General features: G+C 53.5%; 1 protein-coding gene across 1 annotated transcript in view; it reads left to right on the top strand.

The window, feature by feature from the left end:
- The window catches only part of LOC104660547 (hemicentin-2), a gene marked incomplete at its 5' end in the record, with an annotated part of 104,775 nt that overhangs the window by 55,447 nt on the left and 22,838 nt on the right, over positions 1–26,490 (top strand). The window contains 20 exon segments of the mRNA XM_030920133.1: positions 224–407; positions 1,486–1,583; positions 2,022–2,288; positions 2,662–2,852; positions 3,305–3,386; positions 3,489–3,625; positions 4,201–4,342; positions 4,427–4,571; positions 5,793–5,920; positions 6,814–6,970; positions 7,861–7,982; positions 9,757–9,921; positions 13,236–13,343; positions 13,629–13,763; positions 14,169–14,303; positions 15,281–15,471; positions 16,361–16,574; positions 17,903–18,037; positions 19,071–19,261; positions 20,886–20,967. Of these exon segments, the coding sequence (XP_030775993.1) occupies positions 224–407; positions 1,486–1,583; positions 2,022–2,288; positions 2,662–2,852; positions 3,305–3,386; positions 3,489–3,625; positions 4,201–4,342; positions 4,427–4,571; positions 5,793–5,920; positions 6,814–6,970; positions 7,861–7,982; positions 9,757–9,921; positions 13,236–13,343; positions 13,629–13,763; positions 14,169–14,303; positions 15,281–15,471; positions 16,361–16,574; positions 17,903–18,037; positions 19,071–19,261; positions 20,886–20,967 (3,009 nt within the window).

Here is a 26,490-nt window from a genome sequence, read left to right as displayed (position 1 = left end):
CAATAATGCCAGCCCAGGGTACAGTGGAGATTCGGGAGGTGAGAAGAGAGTCAGGGAGTGGCTGTGCCCCCCATGCAGTGGGCCTCATCCCTCACGAGGGGCGGAGACCACTGTGGTTGCTGGAGGAAGAAGTCCAGGTCTCCACTTCTGGGATTTCCCTGGGAGGAGCCCACTTTCCTCCCAAGACCTCCTCACTACCCCTCTTTTTTCTACCCACCCCCAGTTCCTCCCACCATTGAGCAGGGAGCAGACGGCTCAGGGGCCCTGGTGAGCAGGCCTGGGGAGCTGGTGACCATGGCATGCCCCGTACGGGGCTCCCCGCCCATCCATGTGAGCTGGCTCAAGGACGGCCTGCCCCTCCCGCTCTCCCAGCGCACCCTCCTCCACGGCTCTGGCCGCACCCTCAGGTAGGGGAGATGGCACACAGGCGTTGGCTGTTCCACTCAGAGTGGACATGTGGGGATTGACAGCCAATGGGAGGTGCTGGAAACCACGACTGGCAGCAAAACCCACCCCCCATCCCAGAGCGAGTGTGGACTGCGCCCCAGCTGCTAATGTTAGGATGGGTCTCAGGGACCCAGGGAAGGGGAGGTGGTCAGGATAGGAGGAGATGCAGGAGAAGTCAGGTTTCAGGGAAGGACAGACCAACCGGGTCACCGGAGACGAGGCCTGAGGACGGGCTGTTGGCTTTGGTGCTGTGGCTGTCAGTGGGGACTGGGCAAGAGCAGCTCCGGAGAGGTGGTTGAGGTGAAAGGGGTTGAGAGAAAGTGGGAGGACAGACAGTGAAGCCAGTGAGCTGAGATGATTCCAGTGAACTCTGGGGGCAAAGAGGGCTGCGTAGAGGAAGAGGAGCCAAGCTGTCCATGTGGGACGCGGAGCTCCCCGAATTTGGGAGCCAGGAGGTCTGGCTTCAGAATGAGATGGGTTGCAGCAGGCAGCAGGGGTGGAGGCAGCTGGAGGCTTTATCCTGGGGGCACCAGGAACCCAGGTAAAGAATGTAAGCAGGCCAGGTGTGGTGGCTCACGCCTGTAATCCCAGAACTTTGGGAGGCTAAGGCGGGCAGATCACGAGGTCAGGAGATCAAGACCATCCTGGCTAACACGGTGAAACCCCGTCTCTACTAAAAATACAAAAAATTAGCCGGGCGTGGTAGCGGGCACCTAGGAATCCCAGCTACTTGGGAGGCTGAGGCAGGAGAATGGCGTGAACCCAGGAGGCGGAGCTTGCAGTGAGCCAAGATCATGCCACTGCAGTCCAGCCTGGGCGACATAGCGAGACACCATCTCAAAAAAAAAAAGTTTAAGCAAAGGCTGGGCTCAGTCACTCTGCCCCCTCTGGCCAGCAAGTTCTTGGGAGACAAAGGATGGAAAAGGCAGGAAGTCTTTCCACACAGCCAGCCTCTCCTGTCTCTCTCCCTCTCTCTTCCTATCTCTTTCTCTCTCCCTTTCTCTTCTCTCCTTCTCCCTCTCCTCTCGGGAGATTCAGGATTTCCCAGGTGCAATTGGCAGATGCCGGCATCTTCACCTGCGTGGCTGCAAGCCCAGCTGGCGTGGCGGACAGGAACTTCACCTTGCAGGTGCAGGGTATGGAGCAGGGGGTGGGGCAAGGGGGTCTCTGGCCTTGGTGGGTGAGAAGCAAGGCCCTTGGCCCCCCTGCCCATCTGGGTGGAACCAAGGATGGGCCCTGAGGGCATCAAGGAGAGTGGACCCTGCGGCTCAGTCTCTGACGCACTAGATTGCCCGTTCGCACCTCACAAGTAGCCATGGGCACTCTGATATGCCCAGGATAGGCGGGGGCAGAGAGGCCAGTGCAGGAAGCAGCTCTGTAAATAGACAATGACAATTCCAGGGAACTAGTGACACTGGGAGATGGAGAGGATGCTGTGAGAGCACAGAGGAGGGCACCTCACCTGGCCTTGGGGGACTAGGGCGGCTTCCTGGAGGAGGTGATATCTAAGTTGAGTACTGGAGATAAGAGTCCTGGAATAAAATGGCTCCTGCCCACCTTTCTGCCCTCCACAGTGCCCCCTGTCCTGGAGCCGGTGGAGTTCCAGAATGAGGTGGTGGTGGTTCGTGGCTCCCCAGTGGAACTCCCGTGCGAGGCCCGGGGCGTTCCCCTGCCTCTTGTGTCATGGATGAAGGACGGGGAGCCCTTGTTGTCCCAGAGCCTTGAGCAGGGGCCCAGCTTGCAGCTGGAGACAGTGGGAGCTGGTGACTCGGGAACCTACTCCTGTGTGGCCGTGAGCGAGGCCGGGGAAGCCAGGAGGCATTTCCAGCTGACCGTCATGGGTGGGTCCTCTGGCCTCTGGCCAGCTTCTCTGGGCTCCGGGGAGAGGGTAGGACTCTGGGGGCAATGGGAAGGGCAGTGAGGGAGGTGAGTCCCCTGGAGGCCTGGGACTGCCACCTGGGAGCAGAACTCGGGGAACTTGGTTCTGGCTGGGATGCCTCTCGCCTTCCCTGCCTGCGGGGAGTGAGTGGCCGGGCTTTCATTCTCCCACGGCTGTGCTCCTGGGTTCTTCCCACCAAACCTTGGTGGCAGATGCAAGAACAAGAGCCACCAAAATGTGGGAGCAGAGCCCCGGGACTCAGCACGCGTTTTCAAGTGTGGTACCATCCTGGAAACGTGTGTCAATTGTGTGTTCCCCTCCATGGTGGCCTGCAGAGCCCCCTCACATTGAGGACTCAGGCCAGCCTACAGAGCTGTCGCTGACCCCCGGTGCCCCCATGGAGCTCCTCTGTGAGGCCCAGGGCACCCCCCAGCCCAACATCACCTGGCATAAGGACGGGCAGGCCCTGACCAGGCTGGAGAACAGCAGCAGAGCCACAGGGGTGCTCCGGGTGGAGAGTGTGCAGGTACCGGTGCTGCCACCGTGGGGTGAGGCTGGGGGTTGGGGGAGAGGGGAGGGACTGCAGGTTCCCCAGACCCAGTGGGCAGTTGACAAGGTTTGGCTGAAGCTCCTCCTCTGTGTGGGGTACGAGGGTGTGGAGGTGACCCACCTGAGCCGTGCCCTTGGGAGCTCCCAGCAGGGTCAGGGCCCAGGCTGATGCCAAAACCAGGTGACCCCATCTAGGCCAGAGGAGGGCTGGTGCAGTTAAGGGGGACTTCTGGGAAGAGGCAGGCATCGTACCAGCCCTAAAGCAACAGTGAGATGGAGGGAAAGGGCATGGGTTGGCTGGGAAGGTGGATGGCAGACCTCGCAGGGCTGAGTTTGAATTCTGGGTCCCTTGTGGCATAAGAAAGAAACCAGATTGGGAGGCAGGCAGACAGGGGCCAGGGGCAGCTGCTCAACCCGCTCCATCCCCAGGTTGGGGATGCCGGGCTGTATACTTGCCTGGCTGAAAGCCCTGCAGGTGCAGTCGAGAAGAGCTTCCGGGTCAGGGTTCGAGGTACGTGGTGGGGGTGGGGTGGGGGCAGGGCCGGGAGGCAGGATGGGCTTGTGGCAGGGGTGAGTCCACCTCTCATGTCCTCTTGTGCCACCTGCTTCCCAGCCCCTCCAAACATTGTTGGGCCCCGAGGCCCCCGCTTTGTGGTCGGCCTGGCCCCGGGGCAGCTGGTCCTGGAGTGTTCGGTGGAAGCAGAGCCAGCACCCGAGATCACATGGCACCGAGATGGCATCGTGCTGCAGGTGGGCACCAGGCGGGGTCCCAGGGTGCTACCTTCTGTCCCTCTCAGGCCCCAGACCTGACCTGACCGGATCCAAGATCCAGAGCGGGTGCCAAGGGCCTGCTCTGAGCTGCACTTTGCACCCTGTTCCCCCGGTGTCGTACCCCCATTGTCATTGTCACTCCCATTTTATGGATGGGGACACTGAGGCAAGCTTCAGGTCACTCAGGGCTTCCGAGGCCCACCCAGTGTCCTCCCCCTGGTTCCTTGAAGCTATGCTTAGCGGCTGTGTGGCCTGGGCTGGTGACCAAGGTTCTCTGTGCCCACCCCTCAAATGGGGTCAGTTTGCAGCTGTGGATTCAGGGTTGTGGGTGTTCTGACAGGAATTCCAGGGACAGGGGATGCATTTCCTCCCAGAGGAATGCATTTCCTTAGAGGGTCCTCAGTGGGTCACAGTCAGGGCCTGTGGTCAGGCTGGAAGGACAGAACCACTGTCCAGCTTTACCAGTTCCTCAGTCCTCCACGTCTGGTGCTGGGGGCTGGCCGGGAGCAGTTGGGCACTGATAAGGGTCTCTCCACCCTGGCGAGGCTCTCCAGGAGGACGCCCACACACAGTTCCCAGAGCGGGGCAGGTTCCTCCAGCTGCAGGCCCTGAGCACGGCTGACAGTGGTGACTACAGCTGCACAGCCCGCAACGCTGCAGGCAGCACCAGCGTGGCCTTCCACGTGGAGATCCACAGTGAGTAGGGCCCACCCCACCCTACCCTGCCCACCCCCTTAGAGCCACAGCTTCCAGCACCACTCCTTCTGTGCCCCTCCCCAGCGGTGCCCAGCATCCGGTCGGGACCACCTGCAGTGAATGTCTCAGTGAACCAGACAGCCCTGCTGCCCTGCCAGGCCGACGGTGTGCCCACACCCCTTGTGAGCTGGCGGAAGGACGGGGTCCCCCTGGATCCCAGGAGCCCCAGGTGGGAGAGGGAAGGGGTGAGCCTCTGGGAGGCTCTCAGGTGCCACTCTGTGGATTGCAAACCAAACCCACTTGGGCAATTGGAGCAGAAAAGTGACTTTATCATCAGGACGTGGGGTGTCTCAGAACACAAGGACAGGCCCACCACTCATGAAGGTCTCTTGCTTGTTTGACTTGATCAGAAGCCTTGATAGATGGGGCGGGGTAGAGGGGCGTGAGTGGGTCTCACGAGATCTGATGGTTTTAAAGCTTCTCTCAGCTTCTCTCTGTGTGGGCTTCATCTTTCTCTCTCTTGCCTTCTTCCTTGGTGAACGTGGGAGAAACACATGCCCTGACAACCCCATAGCCCCCAGCCTCACCCAGGTTTACAGCTCCTCAGCTCACTAGCAAGCTGTCTGTGAATCCCCACTCTAAATTCCCAGGGCACAGAATGCCATTGGCCCAGCCTGAGTGATATGTCCATCCCCCATCCAATCAACTGTGGCCAGGGGCGGGATTGCACGTTACAGACATGGCCCTTGGGAAGGGCACTTTTCAGATCTCAGGGCTGCTATCCAGAAGAGCAGGGTGCTGCCCCTTCTGCGTCTCAGGAGAGGCCAGGCCCAGGAGGGTGTCGGGGAGGCCCAAAGCAGCCCTTCTCTCCATCTTTCCAATGTTGGCTTGGGCTGTGGGGAGCTGCTCACTGGCTCTGACCCCCTGACCTTGGCCTCATAGATGCAAGACTCTGACCTCCAAAGTTAGCATCTGTTATTAGTCCATTTTCACGTTGCTGATAAAGACATACCTGAAACTGGGCAATTTACAAAAGAAAGAGGTTTATCGGACTTACAGTTCCACACGGCTGGGGAGGCCTCCCAATCATGGTGGAAGGAAAGGAGGAACAAGTCACATGTTACGTGGATGGCTGCAGGCAAAGAGAGAGCTTGTGCAGAGAAACTTATGTCTTTAAAAGCATCAGATCTCATGAGACTGATTTACTATCACGAGAACAGCATGGGAAAGACCTGCCTCTCTGATTCCATCATCTCCCACCAGGTCCCTCCCACAGCACGTGGGAATTATGGGAGCTACAAGATGAGATTTGGGTGGGGACACAGAGTGAAACCATATCAGCATCCTCTCACTGGGAAAGGACGGACAGAGGGAAGGGTCTTGCTAGGGACAGCTCTGCTCCAGGCCCACTGGCCTGCCCATCTCCAGGGCAACCCCCTGTCCATTCCAGGTTCGAAGTTCTGCCTGAGGGTTCCCTGAGAATCCAGCCAGTCCTTGCCCAGGACGCCGGCCACTACCTCTGCCTGGTATCCAACTCTGCTGGATCCGATCGCCAAGACCGCGACCTACGGGTCTTTGGTAGGTGGCCTGGGGAAGGCCTTCAGTGTCCAGTCCTTTTCGGGGTCCAGTCCTGCTTAGTTTCTGGGTCACCCCAGCTGTCAGGAGCCAAGAGCCAATGGTCTTCAAATGACCATGAAGCCCATTAGTAAAAGTTGTGATCATTGCACACTCAAAGGACACAGATGTATTTTAGTGCATATATTACATAACAGAACAGTGATTCAATGAAGAAAGCATGCACAAAAGGTAAAACAAGTCTGGGAGGCCGTGGCAGGAGGATGACTTGATCCCAGGAGTTTGAGACCAACCTGGGCAACATAGTGAGACCCCATCTCTACAAAAAAAAAAAAATGTTTAAATTAGCCAAGCATGATGGCACATGCCTGTAGTCCCACCTACCTGGGAGGCTGAGGTGGGAGGATCACTTGAGCCCAGGAGTTTCAGGCTGTAGTGAGCCATGATCACGCCACTGCACTCCAGCCTGGGCAATAGAGTGAGACTCTGTCAACCAAAAAAAAAAAAAAAAAAAAAGGTAAAACATGTGAAAGGATAAAATTCAAAATCACTAGACTCAGATGTCCCAATCTCCTCCCCCTCCAACGGATCAGCTTGTGTGAGGCTGCTCTGGTGGGCCCTGGCCTCAGGTGGGGGGTTAAGGGAGTGGAGGCCAGGAGGCCTCAGTCAAGGAAAGGCAGCAAGGGGGTGCCAGGCTCAGGGATGTGGAAAGCCCAAAACACCCAGTTTTGGGAGCCTGTTGAAAGTGCTGTCTCGGGACTTTCTCCTGCCCTCTGTGCTGTCTCAGGGATGGGTGGAAGACAGTAGGCAGTGGCTTTGCCCCTGGGCACAGCCTCAGAGAGCCCCCAGCCCCTGTGCCCCCTGCACCTGTCTCCTGACCACTGCGCTCTCCCCAGAGCCTCCAGCCATCGCCCCCAGCCCCTCCAACCTGACCCTGACCGCCCACACCCCAGCCTTGCTGCCCTGCGAGGCCAGCGGCTCCCCTAAGCCCCTGGTGGTCTGGTGGAAGGACGGACAGAAGCTGGACTTCCGCCTGCAACAGGGCGCCTACCGGTAACGAGCTGGACCTTGCGGTGACTTCCTGAGACGCACGGGGTGGGGAGGCACTCTTGTCTCACGGGGGCATGGGGCAGGGATGGGGCAGGGTGTGCTCAGGTCTCACCGGAGTCAGGACCAGAACTTGTGTCTCAACTTTGGGGATCAGAGAGTCTTCACACTGAGATAGGGGTGAGGGCACTGGGGACATACAGCTAAGCAGAGACATCTGGGCTTTATTTATATCCACCAGAGTCACTCTTTGTCTAAAAGCAAAACATGAACTGGGCGTGGTAGCTCACACCTGTAATCCCAGCACTTTGGGAGGCTGAGGTGGGAGGATTACTTGAGGCCAGGAGTTCAAGACCAGACTGGGCAACATAGTGAGACCCCATCTCTACAAAAAAATTTTAAAAATTAGCAGAGTATGGTGGTGGGTGTCTGAGGCTGAGATGAGAGGATCCCCTGAGCCTGAGAGGTTGAGGCTGCAGTGAGCTGTGATTGTGCCAGTGCACTCCAGCCTGGACAACAGAACGAGACTCTGTCTCAAAAAAAAAAAAAAAAATGTCAATTTTTAAAAATTGGAAAACCAATGTAACAAACCTAGACTTAGTGAAAATGAAATCAGTAACTAAGACTCTGAGCTGCTTTAAAGTTGTGGTTCTTACAGAAGTTATCGTAGATGGTTATTGTAACAAATGGGCAGGGTTACAGAGAAACAGGGATGAAAATGAAGATCACTCACAAATCCGCCAGCTAGACCTTTGGGGTAGAAACTTCTAGAAGACGTTTCTAGAGTCAGGGCTGGAGGTCAGGTACAGGAAATGGGCATGAGACCCCCACAACCAGAAAGGCACGGCTGGTCTGTCAGCCCAGCAGCCACTTGGCCATCCGTCTGTCCGCCCCAGGCTCCTGCCCTCCAACGCCCTGCTCCTTGCGGCCCCTGGCCCCCAGGACTCAGCCCAGTTTGAGTGCGTGGTGAGCAATGAGGTGGGCGAGGCCCGCAGGCTCTACCAGGTGACCGTCCATGGTGAGTCGGCGGAGGTGGAGGGGGACACCTGGGGTGGGGGCAGTGCCTTTCCGCCCTTGGGTGCTTTCCCTGCCTGCAGGGAATTGTGTGGCTTTTTCTTGCACTGCACTGGACACCTCCTCCAGGAAGGCCTCTCAGATCCTGCTGGGTCACTGCTGACATAACCCCAGCTCCAGCACAATTCCTGGCACACAGGAACTTACAGGAGAGGCCCCTCCCAAATCTACAGTGTTCTAAATTCAAATCTGACCTTGTCATCACCCCCATTAAAAATCCCTCCCTCCGGCCGGGCGCGGTGACTCAAGCCTGTAATCCCAGCACTTTGGGAGGCCGAGACGGGTGGATCACGAGGTCAGGAGATCGAGACCATCCTGGCTAACACGGTGAAACCCCGTCTCTACTAAAAAATATAAAAATGGGCCTGGCACAGTGGCTCAAGCCTGTAATCCCAGCACTTTGGGAGGCTGAGACGGACGGATCACGAGGTCAGGAGATCGAGACCATCCTGGCTAACACGGTGAAACCCTGTCTCTACTAAAAAATACAAAAAAAAAAAAAAAAAAAAACTAGCTGGGCGAGGTGGCGGGTGCCTGTAGTCCCAGCTACTCGGGAGGCTGAGGCAGGAGAATGGTGTAAACCCGGGAGGTGGAGCTTGCTGTGAGCTGAGATCCGGCCACTGTACTCCAGCCCAGGCGACAGAGCAAGACTCCGTCTCAAAAAAAAAAAAAAAAAAAAAAAAAAATATATATATATATATATATAAAAACAAGAATGGCGTAAACCCAGGAGGCGGAGCTTGCAGTGAGCTGAGATCCGGCCACTGTACTCCAGCCTGGGCAACTCCAGAGCGAGACTGTGTCTCAGAAAAAAAAAAAATCTCTCCCTCCACAGCTGCCTGCTGCCCTCAGGACAGAATGCAAGAATTCAGCCGGGCACACCATGTCCTGTGTGGTCTGGCCCTGCCAAGCCCCCAGATTCAGTTCACGCCAGACCCGCCTCATTCCAGGGTCTAATCGAGCTGCTCAGTTTTTTGTTCCTTGCCTCAAGGGCTTTGTACACGCTGTTCCCTTTTCCAGGAACACTCTTCCCCTTACTCAGCAAACACCTGCTTTCCCTTCAGATTGCAGGTTAAATGACACTGCCCCTGGAGGTCTCCTCTGGCCTCCCCTAGTTCAAGTGGGAAACCCACGAGTAAACCCCTGTGAAGTTACTAGGCCAGGGTCTCTATAGAAAGCTGTATCCCACTGGGTGCAGTGGCACGTGCCTATAGTCCCAGCTACTCAGGAGGCTGAGGCGGGAGGATCGCTTGAGCCCAGGGAGTCCTGGACTGTAGTGCACTATGCTGATTGGGTGTTCACACTAAGTTCAGCATCAATATGGTGACCTCCCGGGAGCGGGGGACCACCAGGTTGCCTAAGGAAAGGTGAACCTGCCCAGGTTGGAAACAGAGCAGGTCAAGACAGGTTGATCAGCAGTAGGATCACACTTGGGATTAGCCACGGCATTCCAGCCCGGGCAACATATTGAGACCCCATCTCTGAATCTCTGAAAAAACACACTTTTTTTTTTTTTTTTTTTTTTAAAGAAAAAACTATAGCCCCATGCCCAGAAGGATTTGCTGAGTGGACAAATGTGACTTCTCCCTCTGTTGCCCCACCTCACTCCTTGGCCCTTTTCCACTAACGTCACCTTGTGTACTGGCTTTACCCCCGGCCCCATGCTGTGACTTCCCCATGCACGCTGGCAGGGCCTCAAGCCTTGTCTTGGGTTTCAGTGCCTCCCACCATTGCCGATGACCAGACAGACTTCACCGTGACCATGATGGCACCCGTGGTCCTCACATGTCACAGCACGGGCGTACCAGCTCCAACCGTGTCCTGGAGCAAGGCAGGTGCCCAGCTAGGAGCTCGGGGGAGCGGCTATCGTGTGTCACCATCGGGTAAGTAAGGGTAATCCACAGACAGAAGCAGCTGAGGGGAGGCTGGGAGAGCAGGCAGAGGGGGTGAAAGAAGGTCACATGGTGGAACAGGATGGAACAATCTGGCCTGGCTCTGCCTCTCCTGGCTGTGTGACCTGGGAGGACCCTCTCGCCCTTTCTGAGCTCCATATTCTCCTCCATGCTCTGTAGTGTTGAGACCCATCAGTGGTTCCCCAAGACCCTCTGGCATACAAGTGCTATTTCATGGCAAAATAAGAAAAATAGGGCCGGGCGCGGTGGCTCAAGCCTGTAATCCCAGCACTTTGGGAGGCCGAGACGGGCGGATCACGAGGTCAGGAGATCGAGACCATCCTGGCTAACACAGTGAAACCCCATCTCTACTAAAAATATAAAAAAAATTAGCCGGGCGCAGTGGCGGGCGCCTGTAGTCCCAGCTACACGGGAGGCTGAGGCAGGAGAATGGCGGGAACCCGGGAGGCGGAGCTTGCAGTGAGCTGAGATCAGGCCACTGCACTCCAGCCTGGGCGACAGAGCGAGACTCCGTCTCAAAAGAAAAAAAAAAAGAAAAAGAAAAATAACAGCTCCCTGGGAGTTTTTGTTAACCTAGTTTAATCCCATCAGAAAGATCCTCCTTTATTATGAAATTATCTTTTGGTGTTGAAACTTCCTTTTCTTGATGATATTAAGATAATAGTACATGGTGATTTTTTTTTTTTTTTTTTTTTTTTTTTTTTTTTTTTTTTTTGAGACGGAGTCTTGCTCTGTAGCCCGGGCTGGAGTGCAGTGGCCGGATCTCAGCTCACTGCAAGCTCCGCCTCCCGGGTTTACGCCATTCTCCTGCCTCAGCCTCCCGAGTAGCTGAGACTACAGGCGCCCGCCACCTCGCCCGGCTAGCTTTTTGTATTTTTCAGTAGAGACGGGGTTTCACCGTGTTAGCCAGGATGGTCTCAAACTCCTGACCTCGTGATCCGCCCGTCTCGGCCTCCCAAAGTGCTGGGATTACAGGCTTGAGCCACCGCGCCCGGCCTTTGGTGATTTTTTTTAAGATGGAGTCTTGCTCTGTCTCCCAGTCTGGAGTGCAATGGCGCTATCTCCGCTCACTGCTGCCTCCACCTCCCAGGTTCAAGGGATTCTCCTGGCTCAGCTCCCCAGGTAGCTGAGATTACAGGAACCTGCCATCATGCCTGGCTGATTTTTGTATTTTTGCAGAGATGGGGTTTCACTATGTTGGCCAGGCTGGTCTTGAACTCCTGACCTCAGGTGATCTGCCCTTCTCAGCCTCCCCAAGTGCTGGAATTACAGGTGTGAGCCACCATGCCTGGCCTAACATGATGATTTTTTTTTTTTTTTTTGAGATGGAGTCTTGCTCTATTGCCCAGGCTGGAGTGCAGTGGCGTGATCTCGGCTCACTGCAAGCTCTGCCTCCCGGATTCACACCATTCTCCTGCCTCAGCCTCACGAGTAGCTTGGACTACAGGTGCCCGCCACCACACCCGGCTAATTTTTTATATTTTTATTAGAGATGGGGTTTCACCATGTTAGCCAGGATGGTCTTGATCTCCTGACCTCGTGTTCTGCGTGCATTGGCCTCCCAAAGTGCTGGGATTACAGGCGTGAGCCACTGCGCCTGGCTTGACATGGTGATTTTTTAAATGTCTTTGCTTGTCAAAATAAAACATTGGAAGCTTTTTTTTTTTTTTTTTTTTTTTTTTTTTTTTGAGACGGAGTCTCGCTCTGTCGCCCAGGCTGGAGTGCAGTGGCCGGATCTCAGTTCACTGCAAGCTCCGCTCCTGGGTTCACGCCGTTCTCCTGCCTCAACCTCCCGAGTAGCTGGGACTACAGACGCCTGCCACCTCACCTGGCTAGTTTTTTGTATTTTTTTTTTTTTTTGAGACGGAGTCTCGCTCTGTCGCCCGGGCTGGAGTGCAGTGGCCGGATCTCAGTTCACTGCAAGCTCCGCTCCCGGGTTCACGCCGTTCTCCTGCCTCAACCTCCCGAGTAGCTGGGACTACAGGCGCCCGCCACCTCGCCCAGCTAATTATTATTATTATTTTTTTTTTTTGTATTTTCTTTTTAGTAGAGACAGGGTTTCACTGTGTTCGCCAGGATGGTCTCGATCTCCTGACCTCGTGATCCGCCCGTCTCGGCCTCCCAAAGTGCTGGGATTACAGGCTTGAGCCACCGCGCCCGGCCAAATGTTGGAAGCTTTATGGAGAGTCTCCAAATTTATTTGTTAGTTGGTTAGCGAAATCCTAAAGTCTAGGAACCACTGGCCAGACCTGTGATTTTCAAACTCTTCTGAAGCAATAGAACTTCCTTCCAGGCCGGGCACAGGGACTCGCGCCTGTAATTCCAGCACTTTGGGAGGCTCAGGCAGGAGGACTGTTTGTAGCCAGGAGTTTGAGACCAGCCTGGGCAACACAGCAAGACCCCATCTCTACAAACACATTTTAAAAAATTAGCCGGGTGTGGTGGTGCGTGCCTGTGGTCCTAGCTGCTTGGGAGGCTGAGGTGGGAGGATTGCTTGAGCGTAGGAGTTCAAGGATGCAGTGAGCTATGATTGCACCAGTGTACTGCAGCCTGGGCAACAGAGTGAGACCCTATCTCAAAACAAAATACAAAACAAAAACTTCTTTCCAATAAGTATAAGTGGTAACAACAAAGTTCAACAGGTAAAACAAACCACAGTTCTGGTTCCAGCTGGGGCTGGGGCAGGCTGCGGGTGGGCCAGAGTGCTGTGGGCCTTGCTCCCTTCCCCCACCCAGCAGGCCCCCAGGGTTTCACGGAGCACAATTTACAACCCTCGTCACTTGACTGCCCAGGTGCAGCCTGCGGTCTGGGAAGGTTAAAATGGTGTTCACTGAGTAACCAAGGCTAAGGTTGGGAGGATAAAGGGAGGAGAGGAGGCAGTAATCCTGGGAGACTTCCTAGAGGAGGTGAGTTTTTAGCAGAGCAAGGTGAGGATAGCAGGGTATGGAATTGTGAGCAGGGGATTACAGGCAGGGGAGTGGCAGATCCTGGAACTTCACAGCCAAAAGGGTCTAGAGACCATCTTGTCTGATTATTCATTGTGCACACGGGGAAACTGAGGTCCAGAGAGTGGAAGGAACTCACCCGTGTCTCTGCTTTGAGCAGGGCACAGAGGCAAACCTAGACGCCAGTTTCCCGTGTAGTCACATCCCCAAGACTGTTTTTAAATGGGCAAAGGAGGCAGGTTGAGTGACCAGAGACAGAATGGGATTGTGTAGGAGCCCTGCCACCTCCATCCCTGGGGACCTCTGTCCTGACTCCCTCACCCTGATTCCGACCCGCAGGCGCCCTGGAGATCGGGCAGGCCCTCCCCATCCATGCGGGCCGCTACACCTGCTCAGCCCGCAACTCTGCCGGCGTCGCCCACAAGCACGTCTTCCTCACCGTGCAAGGTAAGAGTCTATGGTCCAGACCCCAGAGTTCCTAGGGCCAGGGGAGCAGGTGGAGAGCCAGAGGCAGGTGGGGCTCAGGATGGAGGTGAGGTCTCAGAGGCCCAGACATGTCTCTCATGGGATTCTTTGGGAGGAAAAGAATCAGCCATGGTGTCTTTGTTGCTGTGGCCGATGTTTCTAGAACCCCTGTCTTCCTTAGAGGCCTCTCTCTCTGATGCTCTGAGGCCCCCAGGTTGGAGGAGCTGTGGACATTCTCAGGGCCCTCTGCACCCCTGTCCTTTGTAGCCTCCCCGGTGGTGAAGCCGCTGCCCAGCGTGGTTCAGGCAGTGGCAGAGGAGGAGGTGCTGCTGCCCTGCGAGGCCTCAGGCATCCCCCGGCCAACCATCACCTGGCAGAAGGAAGGGCTCAACGTCCCTGCGGGTGAGGACCCCTGGCAGCCAGCCTGGGAAGGGAAGAGAAGAGTGTGGGCCTGGGGGGTTCCTGTTTCCTGCCCTGGGAGACCCCGCAGACCTGCTGAGAGGTCCTGGAAAGCCCCTGGCCTGCCCAGACACGCCCCCACCCTTGCTCTGGCCTCCCCCTCCCCAACCCTTCTCCTGTCACCATGGCCTGAGATGCCATCCGAGCACTCGGTGGCTGAGTTGGGAGGTCGGGAGCAGGCAACTGGGTTGGGCTCCGGGTCAGGCTTCTTGGCTCCTTCTGTCCCTTGGTCACTCTGTGACCCCAGCAAGTCATTTGCTGCCTGTGAGACAGAATAGCCCAATCTACCCACCTCGGGGGTCCTCCACCCCAGCTCCCTGGCCCCCGATTTTCGTCTTCCTCATTCAGGAGTGAGTACCCAGGTCCTACCAGGCGGACAGCTGCGGATTGCCCATGCCAGCCCAGAGGATGCTGGAAACTATCTCTGCATCGCCAAGAACAGTGCAGGCAGCGCCATGGGGAAGACACGGCTGGTGGTGCAAGGTGGGTGTGAGAACGGGGCCGAGGTGGGCCCTGGCAACTGAGGGGCTTTGAGGCTCCTGCAGGCTTCTCCCTTCCCCACCTGGCAGGGCACACTGCTTATAGTTCTAGAAGAAATTAAGGGGAACATCTCTCATTGTGCACCTGAGTTCTGGATTCAGACATAAACTCCCATCCCCTCTGCCTTCTCTCTGGCCCTATGGAACATGAGTCCAGCATCCCTCATTCATTCCTGTTTCCAGTAGCTGTAGCCTCTCTGGCCCTGCTCTGGCACACACGCAATTGCATGTGCCCTTCCCTTAGTTTGATTAATCATTGGCTTCAAAGATAAGGTGGCATCACTGGCCAAAAATCTGCAAAGTCTGCTGGGAATATTCAGTATGGGCTGGTCGTGTCTTGGCCCCAGTGGCCTGCTTTGTGGTATCTCAGTGGCTGTTCCCGCCCGCAGCTGTGTAGGGCTAGAGTCGGACTCTGGCTGTGAACTCAGAGGGGCTCCTACTCCAGGCTTTCTCCACACCTCCTTGTCCAGCGTGCTCCTCTCCCCTCAGATCTGGAGCATCGCTGGTCACCAGACAGGCCAGACACCAAGCCAGTGACCCTCACTCTGCCCAGCATAGCTCCTCTGCAGGGATGCTCTGTGATGGCTACCATGCTTTTGTCCCCAGAGGTGGCCTAGTACAAGGAGTTTGTGCCCAAGGCCTCTGTCCTGTGGCTTTAGTCATCTGTGTGTGTGCATGTGTGTGTGCACGTGTGTGTGTACATGTGTGCACAGGTGCAATGGAATCACCGTCACAGCTACACCAAATTCAGGGAGTCCCCACATCATCCTGAGCATGGGCAATGGCCTATGACTAGGGAGTTGGACGGGGCAGCTGATGGCCAGGGAGGGCTGAAGGGCTGGGCCAAAGGCCAGGGGCCCTGGGATGGGGTCAGCCGCCTCCCCCAGCCCCAGTTCCGAGTGGGCCTCCCTCTGCCCACAGTCCCACCAGTGATCGAGAATGGCCTCCCAGACCTGTCTACCACCGAAGGCTCCCATGCATTCTTGCCTTGCAAGGCCAGGGGCAGTCCTGAGCCCAACATCACCTGGGACAAAGATGGCCAGCCTGTGTCAGGTGCCGAGGGGAAGTTCACCATCCAGCCTTCTGGGGAGTTGCTGGTGAAGAACTTGGAGGTGAGGCACGCCCCGAGGGGCACAGCAGGGAATAATGGCTGAGACCCCTGTTTGTCATGCTCTGCGCCGAGCACAGTGCAGCCTTTAACCCTGGGAGCCTGGGGAAGTCAGTGTTACCATGCCGGGTACAGACGGCCAGAACTAAGGCTCGAAGTGTACCTAGTTGTCCACCATTGCCAAGAGGCAGAACCCAAATTTGAACTAGACCTCAGCAGCCAGCTCCTGGGGAAGGGAGGGAACTCAGACTGGGGCTCAGGGAATTCGGACTGCCCAAAGTCTACCCAGTTGTTCTCAACCATGCATTGGCATTAACCATCCTCTGGGTTTTGGGGAGTGTTGAGCCGGGAGTATGGGTGGGACTCCCGACCCCGACCCCCTTCCCCTCAGCACTCATCAGATTCTGCAATTTTGTGATGCGACCTTCTCCAGAAGGGTTCAGTGGACACACGTAAACGGGTCGGGGCATTGGACCCAGCTACCTGGGGAGCCTGGTGGAGCAGTGGCGAGCGCACCAGCCCTGCTTGAATGCACCACAAAACTCCGCCTCTTGGAGCCCCTGCTGGGCCCTCTATCAGGGCACCAAAAGCAAGGCCTGCAGTGCAGGTCAAGTTCTGAGCACAGGGCAGCACACCGTAGGTGTTTGGTAAACAGTAGCTGTTGCGATCATGCAGTCAGCGCTGGGGTTATGAAGCAGCAGAGCGTGTGAACGCTACAGGGCAGGGCAAGGGTGCGGTGGTGATGCTGACCTGTTTGCTAGCTGTGTGACCTTGGGCAAGTCACTTCCCCTCTCTGGGCTGGATGCTTCATGAGAACCTTCAAGGGTTAGGGGCATCCTGACTTATGCCAAGGTGGGGGAAGTTCTCTGGCCAACCCCTTTCTTTGCCCACAGGGCCGGGATGCAGGCACCTATACCTGTACCGCTGAGAATGCTGTGGGCCAGGCCCGCCGCCGCGTGCACCTCACCATCCTGGCACTGCCTGTGTTCACCACCCTGCCTGGGGACCGCAGCCTGCGCCTTGGGGACAGGCTGTGGCTTCGCTGTGCAGCCCGGGGCAGCCCCACCCCTCGCATTGGCTGGACTGTCAACGACCGGCCAGTCACAGGTCTGGGTCTGCTGGGCGTGGGTGGGACAGAGAACCAGGACCCCGGGAGGTCAAAAAGGGAGGGCAGGTGGGGAGACCCAACCTAATGGAGAGGAAGAGGTTGTCAGCCAGCCCTGTTGGTTCTGGGTCTTTCAATGTGGCCCTATGTAGGCGGACAGGGCAAACCCAGCTGTGGCCATATGTGACAAGCTGTGGCCATATGTGACAAGCCATATATCAGAGCTGGCAAGAGGCCGCCTGAGAAGACTCAACCTAGACACCTCAGGGCCAGGAGGGGGAGGCCTGTGTTCTAGCCCAGAGCTACTGCTCCCATTGTGGGACCCTCAGCAATCCACTCCACTGCAAAATGATGCTTTCCTATATTAGGATATGACATCACACATTCCTAACTCTGAGTCCCCAGGTGTGGAATACCCGTGCACACCTGTGGTGAAGGCTTTGCTGGGCCCCACCACTTCCTGGGGAGGGACCTTGGGCAAGTATAATAGTTCGGCCTCTCTGAGCTCCGCTCTCCATCTGTCAAATGGACATAACCAGGGGTCCTGAGGACAGAATGACAGTGGAGGGGCCGTGCTCAGCACAGGCCTGGCCCGGAGTAGATGCCTAATTGATGGTGATGCTTGTCCATATTCCTCTCCTAGAGGCAATGGCCAACCCCAAAGGAAAAGTCCATTATTAGAATCCTTCTCTTGGCTGGGTGCGGTGGCTCACGCCTGTAATCCCAGCATTTTGGGGGGCCAAGGCGGGTGGATCACCTGAGGTCAGGAGTTCAAGACCAGCCTGGCCAACATGGTGAAACCCCATCTCTACTAAAAATACAACATTAGCTGGGCATGGTGGCGCATGCCTGTAATGCCAGCTACTCAGGAGGCTGAGGCAGGAGAATTGGTTGAACCTGGGAGGTGGAGGTTGCAGTGAGCTGAGATCGTGCCATTGCACTCCAGCCTGGGCAACAAGAGCGAAACTGTCTCAAAAAAAAAAAAAAAAAAAAAAAGGAATCAAAGGAATCCTTTTCTCTAGAAATCATAGCAGTGTTTCAGTAAGTGCCCTGTGCTAAGAGGCCCCCAAAGACCTGCCCTTGACCGTTTATCAAACACACAGTGTGTGCTGGAAAATGGTAGAAGATGGGTTCATTAACTGCAGCCTCCAATGTGGCCTGTGCCTCCCAGGAACGGGTCTGACTTGATTAGCCTTCACCCAGGACTCCCATCTGTTTCTGCATTTTTATTAAGTTCCTGCAGGTACCCACGCACCAGGGAAGTGTTTAGGGCAGGAGTCCCCTGCACCTGACTCAGAGTCCCCCTCGGGCTTCTCTTTCTCCACCACAGAAGGGGTGTCTGAGCAGGATGGAGGCAGCACGCTGCAGCGGGCCTCTGTCTCCAGAGAAGACAGCGGGACTTATGTCTGCTGGGCGGAGAACAGAGTGGGCCGCACACAGGCGGTCAGCTTCGTCCATGTGAAGGGTAGGGTGCATTCCTCAGGTGGCTTCTCTCTCAAGACCTCCAGTCTACTGGGACCCAATCTATTGGTTTCCTGAGAACCTGGCCTCCTGTCCTCTGAACTAGTGGCTCCCCACCCCGACTGCATGTTAGAATCCCTGGGGGGACTTGAAATTCTAAAGCCCAGGTTCTACCTCCAACTCTGTAAACCAGCCTCTCTGGGGTGAGGCCTATTCATCAGTATTTTTGACACTCCCAAGACGACCCTGGCTGCAGGTAGAATTGGAATCTGACCAATTGCCCTATAGCACTACCTGCAGCTGGATGGTGCCAGGGTAGGAGAGCATGGGGGCCAGGGCATCCTGGCAGAAAAATGCCAGAAGCTTGCCAGCCAGCCGGTTGTCCTCTATGACCTACTCATCTACCAAGAGTAGCACAGGAGCCCTCGGTGATGCCATGACTTAGTTTGCACAACTTCGGGAAGGGTGGGGCCGGATGGAGGGAATCAGCAGCCCCAGGCACCAAAAGAGAACTGCAGCTTTTGGTAGATCCAACCTCAGGAGACCAGGAAGGATATAAGCCAGTCCAGAGCCTCCAAGAGTGTTTTGAGATTAGCATGAATCTCATAGTGTTGCTTTGTACAACAGAGGTGTCTAGGGTTCTTGTTTTTTTATAGTTATTGATTTCCAAAGTACCTGGCAGGTACTCCGCTGCTAGTGTCATCCATCTGTGAGAGAGAGTGTATGACACGCGTAGCACTGCGTCCCTGCCTGTGCCCGTCTCAGGCATCACTAATCAATCACAGCACTGTTCTCATTCAGCTTCAAATGCTTCTCAGCACAGTTCCTGGAAACCACTGCCAGTCTTTGTGACTTGACCCATGACATGGCCACTGTTTGCTGTCCCTGATGCACTGACTACACACAACCATGCTGGGCTAGGAGGAGCCTCTGGAGGCCCCTAGAGGCAGGAGTTGGGCAGACCTTTGGGGTTTATAGGAGGTTGAGCCTGTAGGGAGCCTCTTTTCTGACAGCTTGCTCCATGTCACCCCATGCAGAGGCTCCTGTCCTACAAGGGGAGGCTTTCTCCTACCTGGTAGAACCTGTAGGAGGCAGCATTCAGCTAGACTGTGTGGCGCGTGGAGACCCAGTGCCGGCTATCCGCTGGATCAAAGATGGCCTTCTACTGCGGGGCAGCCGCCTCCGGCACCAGCTGCAGAATGGCTCACTGACCATCCGCAGGACTGAGGCAAGTCGGGGCCTGGCACCTTGGGTGGGACCACCAAGGACAACTCTATGCTTTTTCTGATTGCTCAAGAGGGTTCTTCATGTTGCCCCCCCTGCTTCTGCAGTCTACAAACCACCTCCCTGCCCATTCCCCAGACATCCTCCCACTACCACCAATATTGACCTCCGGCCACTGGGCTTTTCTGTTCCTTGGTCATCCAACCATTCAATGGAGCAAATTCGTTCTACCTCATAGGATTGTAATTAGAAGTCAGTGAGATGTCTCCTACGCATTATTTAAGAGTGATCTGTGGGTAATGCTCCCAAAATGTTGTTATTAACAATCTCAGGGGGCAGGGTAGGCAGGTAATCATGCTCCCTGTTTACAGACGAAGGCACTGAAGTTCAGAGAGGCCCACAACCAATAAGTGCAGGAGGCAGGGCCCCCACCCCCAGGTCTCCTGCCTCAGGCTTCGTGCTGTTTCCAAAGCCTTGGGCCCTGGGGCAGCCCCTTAACTTCCATTTTGTGCCTCAAGTTCTGGTGATTGTGCAGAAATCCCCAAGTCAGTCCTGACTCAAGTTCATCTTAGGGGCCTTGATCTCACCCATTTGGGAGCCTTTCTCTGGGCAGTAATAATAATAGAACTAGTAATAAGAGTAGCGGTAAGAGCAGTGGTAATAATGACTCCTGTTGCCCAAGTACTAACTGTGGGCCAGGCACGGGGCCTCGCACTTAGCAAGCATTGTTCCATTTAATGCTTATAAGATCCTAGCAGTTATCATTCCTATTTTACAGAAGGGGAAACTGAGGCTCCAGAAGCATGAAAATGTGCTAAGTAATGGGTTCAGGGCAGTAAGCAGTGGGGTTGGGACTCAGTCCCACATTGGTCTGACCTCCAAACCTACACTCTTAACTTTGTGCCATGCAGTCCCCCCGAGTCCTTTGGGTGTGGCCCACTAGATACCATCTTCTGGGAGTGGATGGTGGCCTCAGACTGCCCCAGCGCCATCTCACGGTGGTGCTGCCACTCAGAAGTGATGTGAGCCAGCGTGCCACCTGAGTTCCATCACATATCCGTGGGCCACCTGTTAGGGAAACACTGCAAACCGTCTCCCTTCTGGAAGACTCACTTTGCACACTGGCACAATAAATGCCCCGAAAGGTCCTGCCATCCTGTTTATACAACAGCGGTGTCTAATGTTCTTGTTTTCCTATAGTTATTGATTTCCAAAGTACCATAACATGTCATCTAACTCAGTGTCTCCCAAACTTACTTCACCATGGAACCCTTTTTTCCAAGGAGTCTCAAATAATGTGCCATGGGACAGTAAGATTTCAACTTACACAGTTTGGAAGAGGTGGATCTACACCATGCTTTTCCCGCAAGTTGTTCCACCTAGGGCAACAAGGACCTTAGTCACAGCCCCCCATTTTCGGGTGTGAAAAGGGGCTGGATTCTCTTTGCATGTCTGCTGACAAGTGGTCACAGAGGTCCTTCTGATGCTCCGTGGGGGATCAGGTGTCGCTGGCTGGTTCACAGCCTAAGCCCCTTGCTGGCTGGCTGGCCTCAGTCCCCTACCCAACTGTCTGAGCTGCTCGTCTTCTTCTCTGAGCACCGTGTCCCCTCTCCTGTGCCCACTTGCAGAGGGACGATGCGGGACAGTACCAGTGCCTGGCAGAGAACGAGATGGGCATGGCGAAGAAAGTGGTGATCCTCGTCCTGCAGAGTGAGTCTCGGCCTCAGCAGAGTGGGGACGTGGGGAGTGTGCTTGGGGACAGCGGTGGTGTGAGTCGCCTAGAGGGCAGACAGGCAGGGCCAAGACTTGGAATTCTTTCATTAATGCTTATTTGGAACACACATTGAATCCTATCAAATGTTTCCCAAATGTAGGGTGAGTGAGACTCAGGACTGAGCTAAAGAAAACCTGGCAACGTGGGCCCAGGGGGAGCTGGGCATTTAAAACTCAGACCAGCCGTCCAGATCACCGCAATGGCTCTCGCAGGTGCCAAGCAGCTCGTAGTTTACCAGGCGCTGTTTGAGCCTCAGAATAACACTGTGAAGTTGTCTCAATAGGGATTCTGTAGAAAATGTTTTGTTGAAGATGAATACCTGTGGAGAAGAGCGAGGATCCGAAGTGCAGAGCTCAGTGAATTTTTACAATGTGAACCCACCCAGTTAACCAGCAGCCAGATCAAAGAAATAGGACAACGCCAGCTCCCATCCTCCAGCATGCCCACCTTTGTTCACTGCCCCCTGCCCAATAATTACTGTCCTGGATTCTGCCTCTTTAAAAAAAAAAAAAGAAAGAAAGAAACTTTATTGAGTTATAATTTGCATACCATAAAATTCACCCATTCGTTCAATGCAATATTATTTAACTTTAAAAAGGAGGGAAATTCTAGGGCTGGGCTCGGTGACTCACATCTGTAATCCCAGCACTTTGGGAGGCTGAGGCAGGTGGATCACCTGGAGTCTGGAATTCGAGAACAGCCTTTCCAACATACTGAAACTCTGTCTCTACTAAAAATACAAAAATTAGCTGGACGTGGTGGCGCGCCTGTACTCTCAGTTATTCAGGAAGCTGAGGCAGGAGAATCACTTGAACCCAGGAGGCAGAGGTTGCAGTGAGCCAAGATCGTTCCACCATACTCCAGCCTGGGTGACAGGCAATACTCAGTCTCAAAAAAAAAAAAAAAAAAAAAGGAACAAAAGGAATGAAATTCTGACACAGGCTACAACATAGATGAACCTTGAGGTCGTTATGCGAAGTGGAAAAAGCCAATCACAAAAAAAGAAACACTATATGATTCTGTTTCTATGAGGGGCCTAGAGTGGTCAAAAGCATAAAGACCCAAAGTAGTATGGAGCTTGCCAGGGGCTGCGGGGAGGGGAGAAGGGGGGGTTAGTGTTTAATGAGTCCGGAGTTTCCGTTTAGCCAGAGGAAAAAGTTCTGGAGGTTGTACAACAATGTCAAATACTCAACACTACTGAACTGTACCTTACAAGTGGTTCAATGATAAATTTTATGTAATGTATTTTTTACCACAGTTATTGTTACTAATATTTTTTGAGACAGGGTCTGGCTCTGTTGCTCAGGCCAGAGTGCAATGGCACCATCTCTGCTCACTGCAACCTCCGCCTCCCGGGTTCAAGCAATTCTCCTGTCTCAGCCTCCTGAGTATCTGGGATTATAGATGCCCGCCACCACGCCTGGCTAATTTTTGTATTTTTAGTAGAAACGGGGTTTCACCATGTTGGCCAGGCTGGTCTTGAACTTCTGACCCCAGGTGATCCACCTGCCTTGGCCTCCGAACGTGCTGGGATTACAGGAGTGAGCCACTGCACCCAGTGCTTGTGCGCATTCTTAAATGGAGTTGTTTATCTTACTAGTGATTTTCTACAGTTCTTTACATACCATGTGATATAGCCCTTTATCAGATACATGATTTGCAAATATTTCTCCCAGTCTGTGGCTTGTCTTTGCATTTGCTTAATGGTGACTTTGAAGAGCAAAAGTGTTAAAATTTGGTGAAGTCCAAATTCATCCATTTCATATTTTTTGAATCAAGTATTTGGTGTTATACCTTTTAAAAATCTTTGCCTAACCTAAGGTCATCTTTTTCTTTTCTTTTCCTTTCCTTTCCCATCTTTTTCCTTTCCTTTCCTTTCCTTTTTCCTTCCTTCCTTCCTTTCTCTCGCTCTTTCTCTCTTTCTTTCTTTCTTTCTTTCTTTCTTTCTTTCTTTCTTTCTTTCTTTCTTTCTTTCTTTCTTTCTTTCTCTTTCTCTCTTTCTCTCTCTCTCTTTTTCTCTTTCTTTCTTTCTTTCTTTCGTTTTTTTCTTTTCTTTTTTTTTCTTTTTAATGTTTTTGAGACAGAGTCTCACTCTGGTACCCAGGCTGGAGTGCAGTGGCAAGATCTCAGCTCACTGCAACTTCCACCCCCAAGGTTTAAGCATTCCTTGTGCCTCAACCTCCCAAGTAGCTGAGATTACAGGCACACACCACCACACCTGGCTAATTTTTGTAATTTTAGTAGAGACGAGGTTTCATCATGTTGCCCAGGCTGGTATCAAACTCCTGGCCTCAAGCAATCCACCTGCCTCAGCCTCCTAAAGTGCTGGGATTACAGGCATGAGCCACCATGCCCACACATTTTCTTATAGAATTTTTGTAGTTTTAGTTCTCACATTTAGGTCTGTGATCCATTTTGAGTTAATTTTTGTGTGGGGTAAGGGTCTAACTTCCTTTTTTGCACATGGAGAGCTAATTGTTCTAGTACCATTTATGTTGATCTTTAGTTCCTTTCAGTGATGTTTTGTGGCTTTCAGTGTACTGCTGTTGTATTTTTGTTAAATTGATTTTAAGTCTTTTTATTATTGTTGATGCTATTTTGGGTGGAATTGTTTTCTTTGATTTTTGGATTTGTAATTGATAATATGTAGAGATACAGTTGAATCTAATATCATATCATCTATGAATAGGGACAGTTTGACTTCTTTCTATCAAATCTGTGTACCTTGAAGATTTTTGCTTTGCCTTATTGCCTTGGTTGAACCCTCTGGTACACAGTTGAAGCGGCGAGAGCAGCCATCCTTGCCTGGTTCCCTGGTTCCCTGGTTTAGGTGGAAAGCAGTCGGTCTTTCACCATGGGGTGTGATGTTAGCTGTGAGATTTTGTGGACGTCCTTTCTCAGGCTGAGGAAGTTCCCCTTTTGCACCTAGTGTGTTGAGAGTTTTGGTCATGCGTGGAATAGGTTTGTGGTTCCAGACAAGATGGTGTAGATGCACTTCTCCCTATTTGTCTTGCTAAGGACAGCTGAGCACCTTGGACTTTATCTAGAAGCAAACAGAAAGAGCCTCTGAAAAGTAGAGAAAAGAAGGAGGATAGACTCCCGATCTTGGGACCTGAGGAGCAATGTGGTGTTGAATGCCCGGGTGTTTCTTTTTGTCCCTTATATCCTGGGCTGTGTACTTGAGAAGCCAGCAACCTGGAACCACCAGTGGGCTCAGACACATGCATGTGTGCACATACACACACACACACACACACACACACACGCCTCAACAAGAGCCTGTCCTCACTCACAAAGGACTGGGAAAGGGACAACTTACTAATACTTGTAAATAACAACCCCTGGCCAGGAGTGTTGGCTCATGTCTGTAATCTCAGCATCTTGGGAGGCCAAGGCAGGCAGATTGCTTGAGCTCAGGAGTTCGAGACCAGCCTGGGTCATATAGTGAAACCCCATCTCTACCAAAAATACGAAAAAGAAAAAAAAAAAAAAAAAAAAGCTAATCATGGTGGTACACACCCATAGTCCCAGCTACTTGGGAGGCTGAGGGAGGAGGATCGCTTGAACCTGGGAGACAGAGGTTGCAGTGAGTTGAGATCGCACCACTGCATTCCAGCCTGGGGTAGCAGACACTGTCTCAAAATAATAATAATAATAATAATAATAATAATAATAATAATAATCCTCTAGCCAAACACCATGAAAAACACCCCAGCCCCATCATCAAATCAAGTGGGAGCCTGCACTTCCGCTCTCACCCCCTGTGCCGAGGCACTGCTCTCCCCCTGTGGAGCAGGATGGTGTCAGGTGACACCTAATGAAGAGACAGAATTGTCACCTATTGAGTGGGACGCTCCTCCCCCATCAGGCCAGGTGGGCAGCCAGGGTAGTGCCAGCAGTGGCCCAGTGTAGGCATGCCTCCACCCATGCCCAGCAGTAATGAGGCATCCCTCCCCGTTCCGGGATGTCCGTGGAGGCCTCATAGGGAACCTGGAATTCCACTCTGACCTGGCAGAAGTGAGTGGCACCACTTTTTCTTGACAGTGTTCCAGCTCTTCCAAAAACCGAAGATTTAAATAAGAACCCGAGTCTTACAATACTGAAACTCACTTACATACCAGGAACAAGGAAACTCTCAACTTGAAGGAGAACAGGCAATCAACAGATGCCAACTGAGATAGTACAGATGTTAAGTAATCTGATAAGGACTTTTTTTTTGAGACAGTGTCTGCCTCTGTTGCCCTGGCTGGAGTGCAGTGACGTGATCACGGCTCATTGCAGCCTTGACCTCTCAGGCTCAGGTGATTATCCCACCTCAGCCTCCCAAGTAGCCACCACGCCCAACTAATTTTTGTATTATTAGTAAAGCTGGGGTTCCGCCATGTTGGCCAGGCTAGTCTTGAACTCCTGACCTCAGGAGATCCACCTGCCTCAGCCTCCCAAAATGCTGGGATTACAAGCATGAGCCACAGCATCTGGCGTTTGTGTTCATTTTTAAATGGAGTTGTTTATCTTACTGGGCGAGTTCCAGGAGTTCTTTATATAGCATGGATATAAGCCCTTTATCAGATACATGATTTACAAATATTTCTCCCAGTCTGTGGGTTATCTTTGCATTTTCTTAATGCTGCCTTTGAAGAGCAAAAGTGTTAAAATTCGATGGAGTCCAAATTTATCCATTTTGTATTTTTCGAGTCGTGCATTTGGTGTTACATCTTTTAAGAATCTTTGCCGGCCAGGCGTGGTGACTCACGCTTGTAATCTAAGTACGCTGGGAGGCAGAGGCGGGCAGATCACGAGGTCAAGAGATCGAGACCATCCTGGCCAACATGGTGAAACTCCGTCTCTACTACAAATACAAAAATTAGCTGGGCATGGTGGCAGGCGCCTGTAGTCCCAGCTACTCGGGAGGCTGAGGCAGGAGAATCACTTGAACCTGGCAGGCAGAGGTTGCAGTGAGCCAAGATCACGCTATTGCACTCCAGCCTGGCGACAGAGGGAGACTCTGTCTCAAAAAAAAAAAAATCTTTGCTTAACCTACAGTCACATTTTTTGTTTGCTTCCTTCCTCTTTTTTTTTTTTTTTTTTTTTTTTTGAGACGGAGTCTTGCTGTGTCGCCCAGGCTAGAGTGCAGTGGCACGATCTCGGCTCACTGCAACCTCCACCTCCTGGGTTCAAGCGATCCTCGTGCCTCAGCCTCCCAAGTAGCTGGGAACACAGGTACCTGCCACCATGCCCAGCTAACTTTTGTAATTTTAGTGGAGATGAGGTTTCATCATGTTGCCCAGGATGGTCTTGAACTCCTGGCCTCAAGCAATCCACCCGCCTCAGCCTCCTAAATTTCTGGGATTACAGGCATGAGCCACCATGCCCCACATTTTCTTATTTAATTTTTTTTTTCTTTGAGAGGGAGTCTCGTTCTGTCTCCCAGCCTGGAGTGCAGTGGTGTGATCTCAACT

Source organism: Rhinopithecus roxellana, chromosome 16 (assembly GCF_007565055.1).
Source record: "Rhinopithecus roxellana isolate Shanxi Qingling chromosome 16, ASM756505v1, whole genome shotgun sequence".
Lineage (NCBI taxonomy): Eukaryota > Metazoa > Chordata > Mammalia > Primates > Cercopithecidae > Rhinopithecus > Rhinopithecus roxellana.
This window is presented reverse-complemented; position numbering and strand designations above follow the sequence as displayed.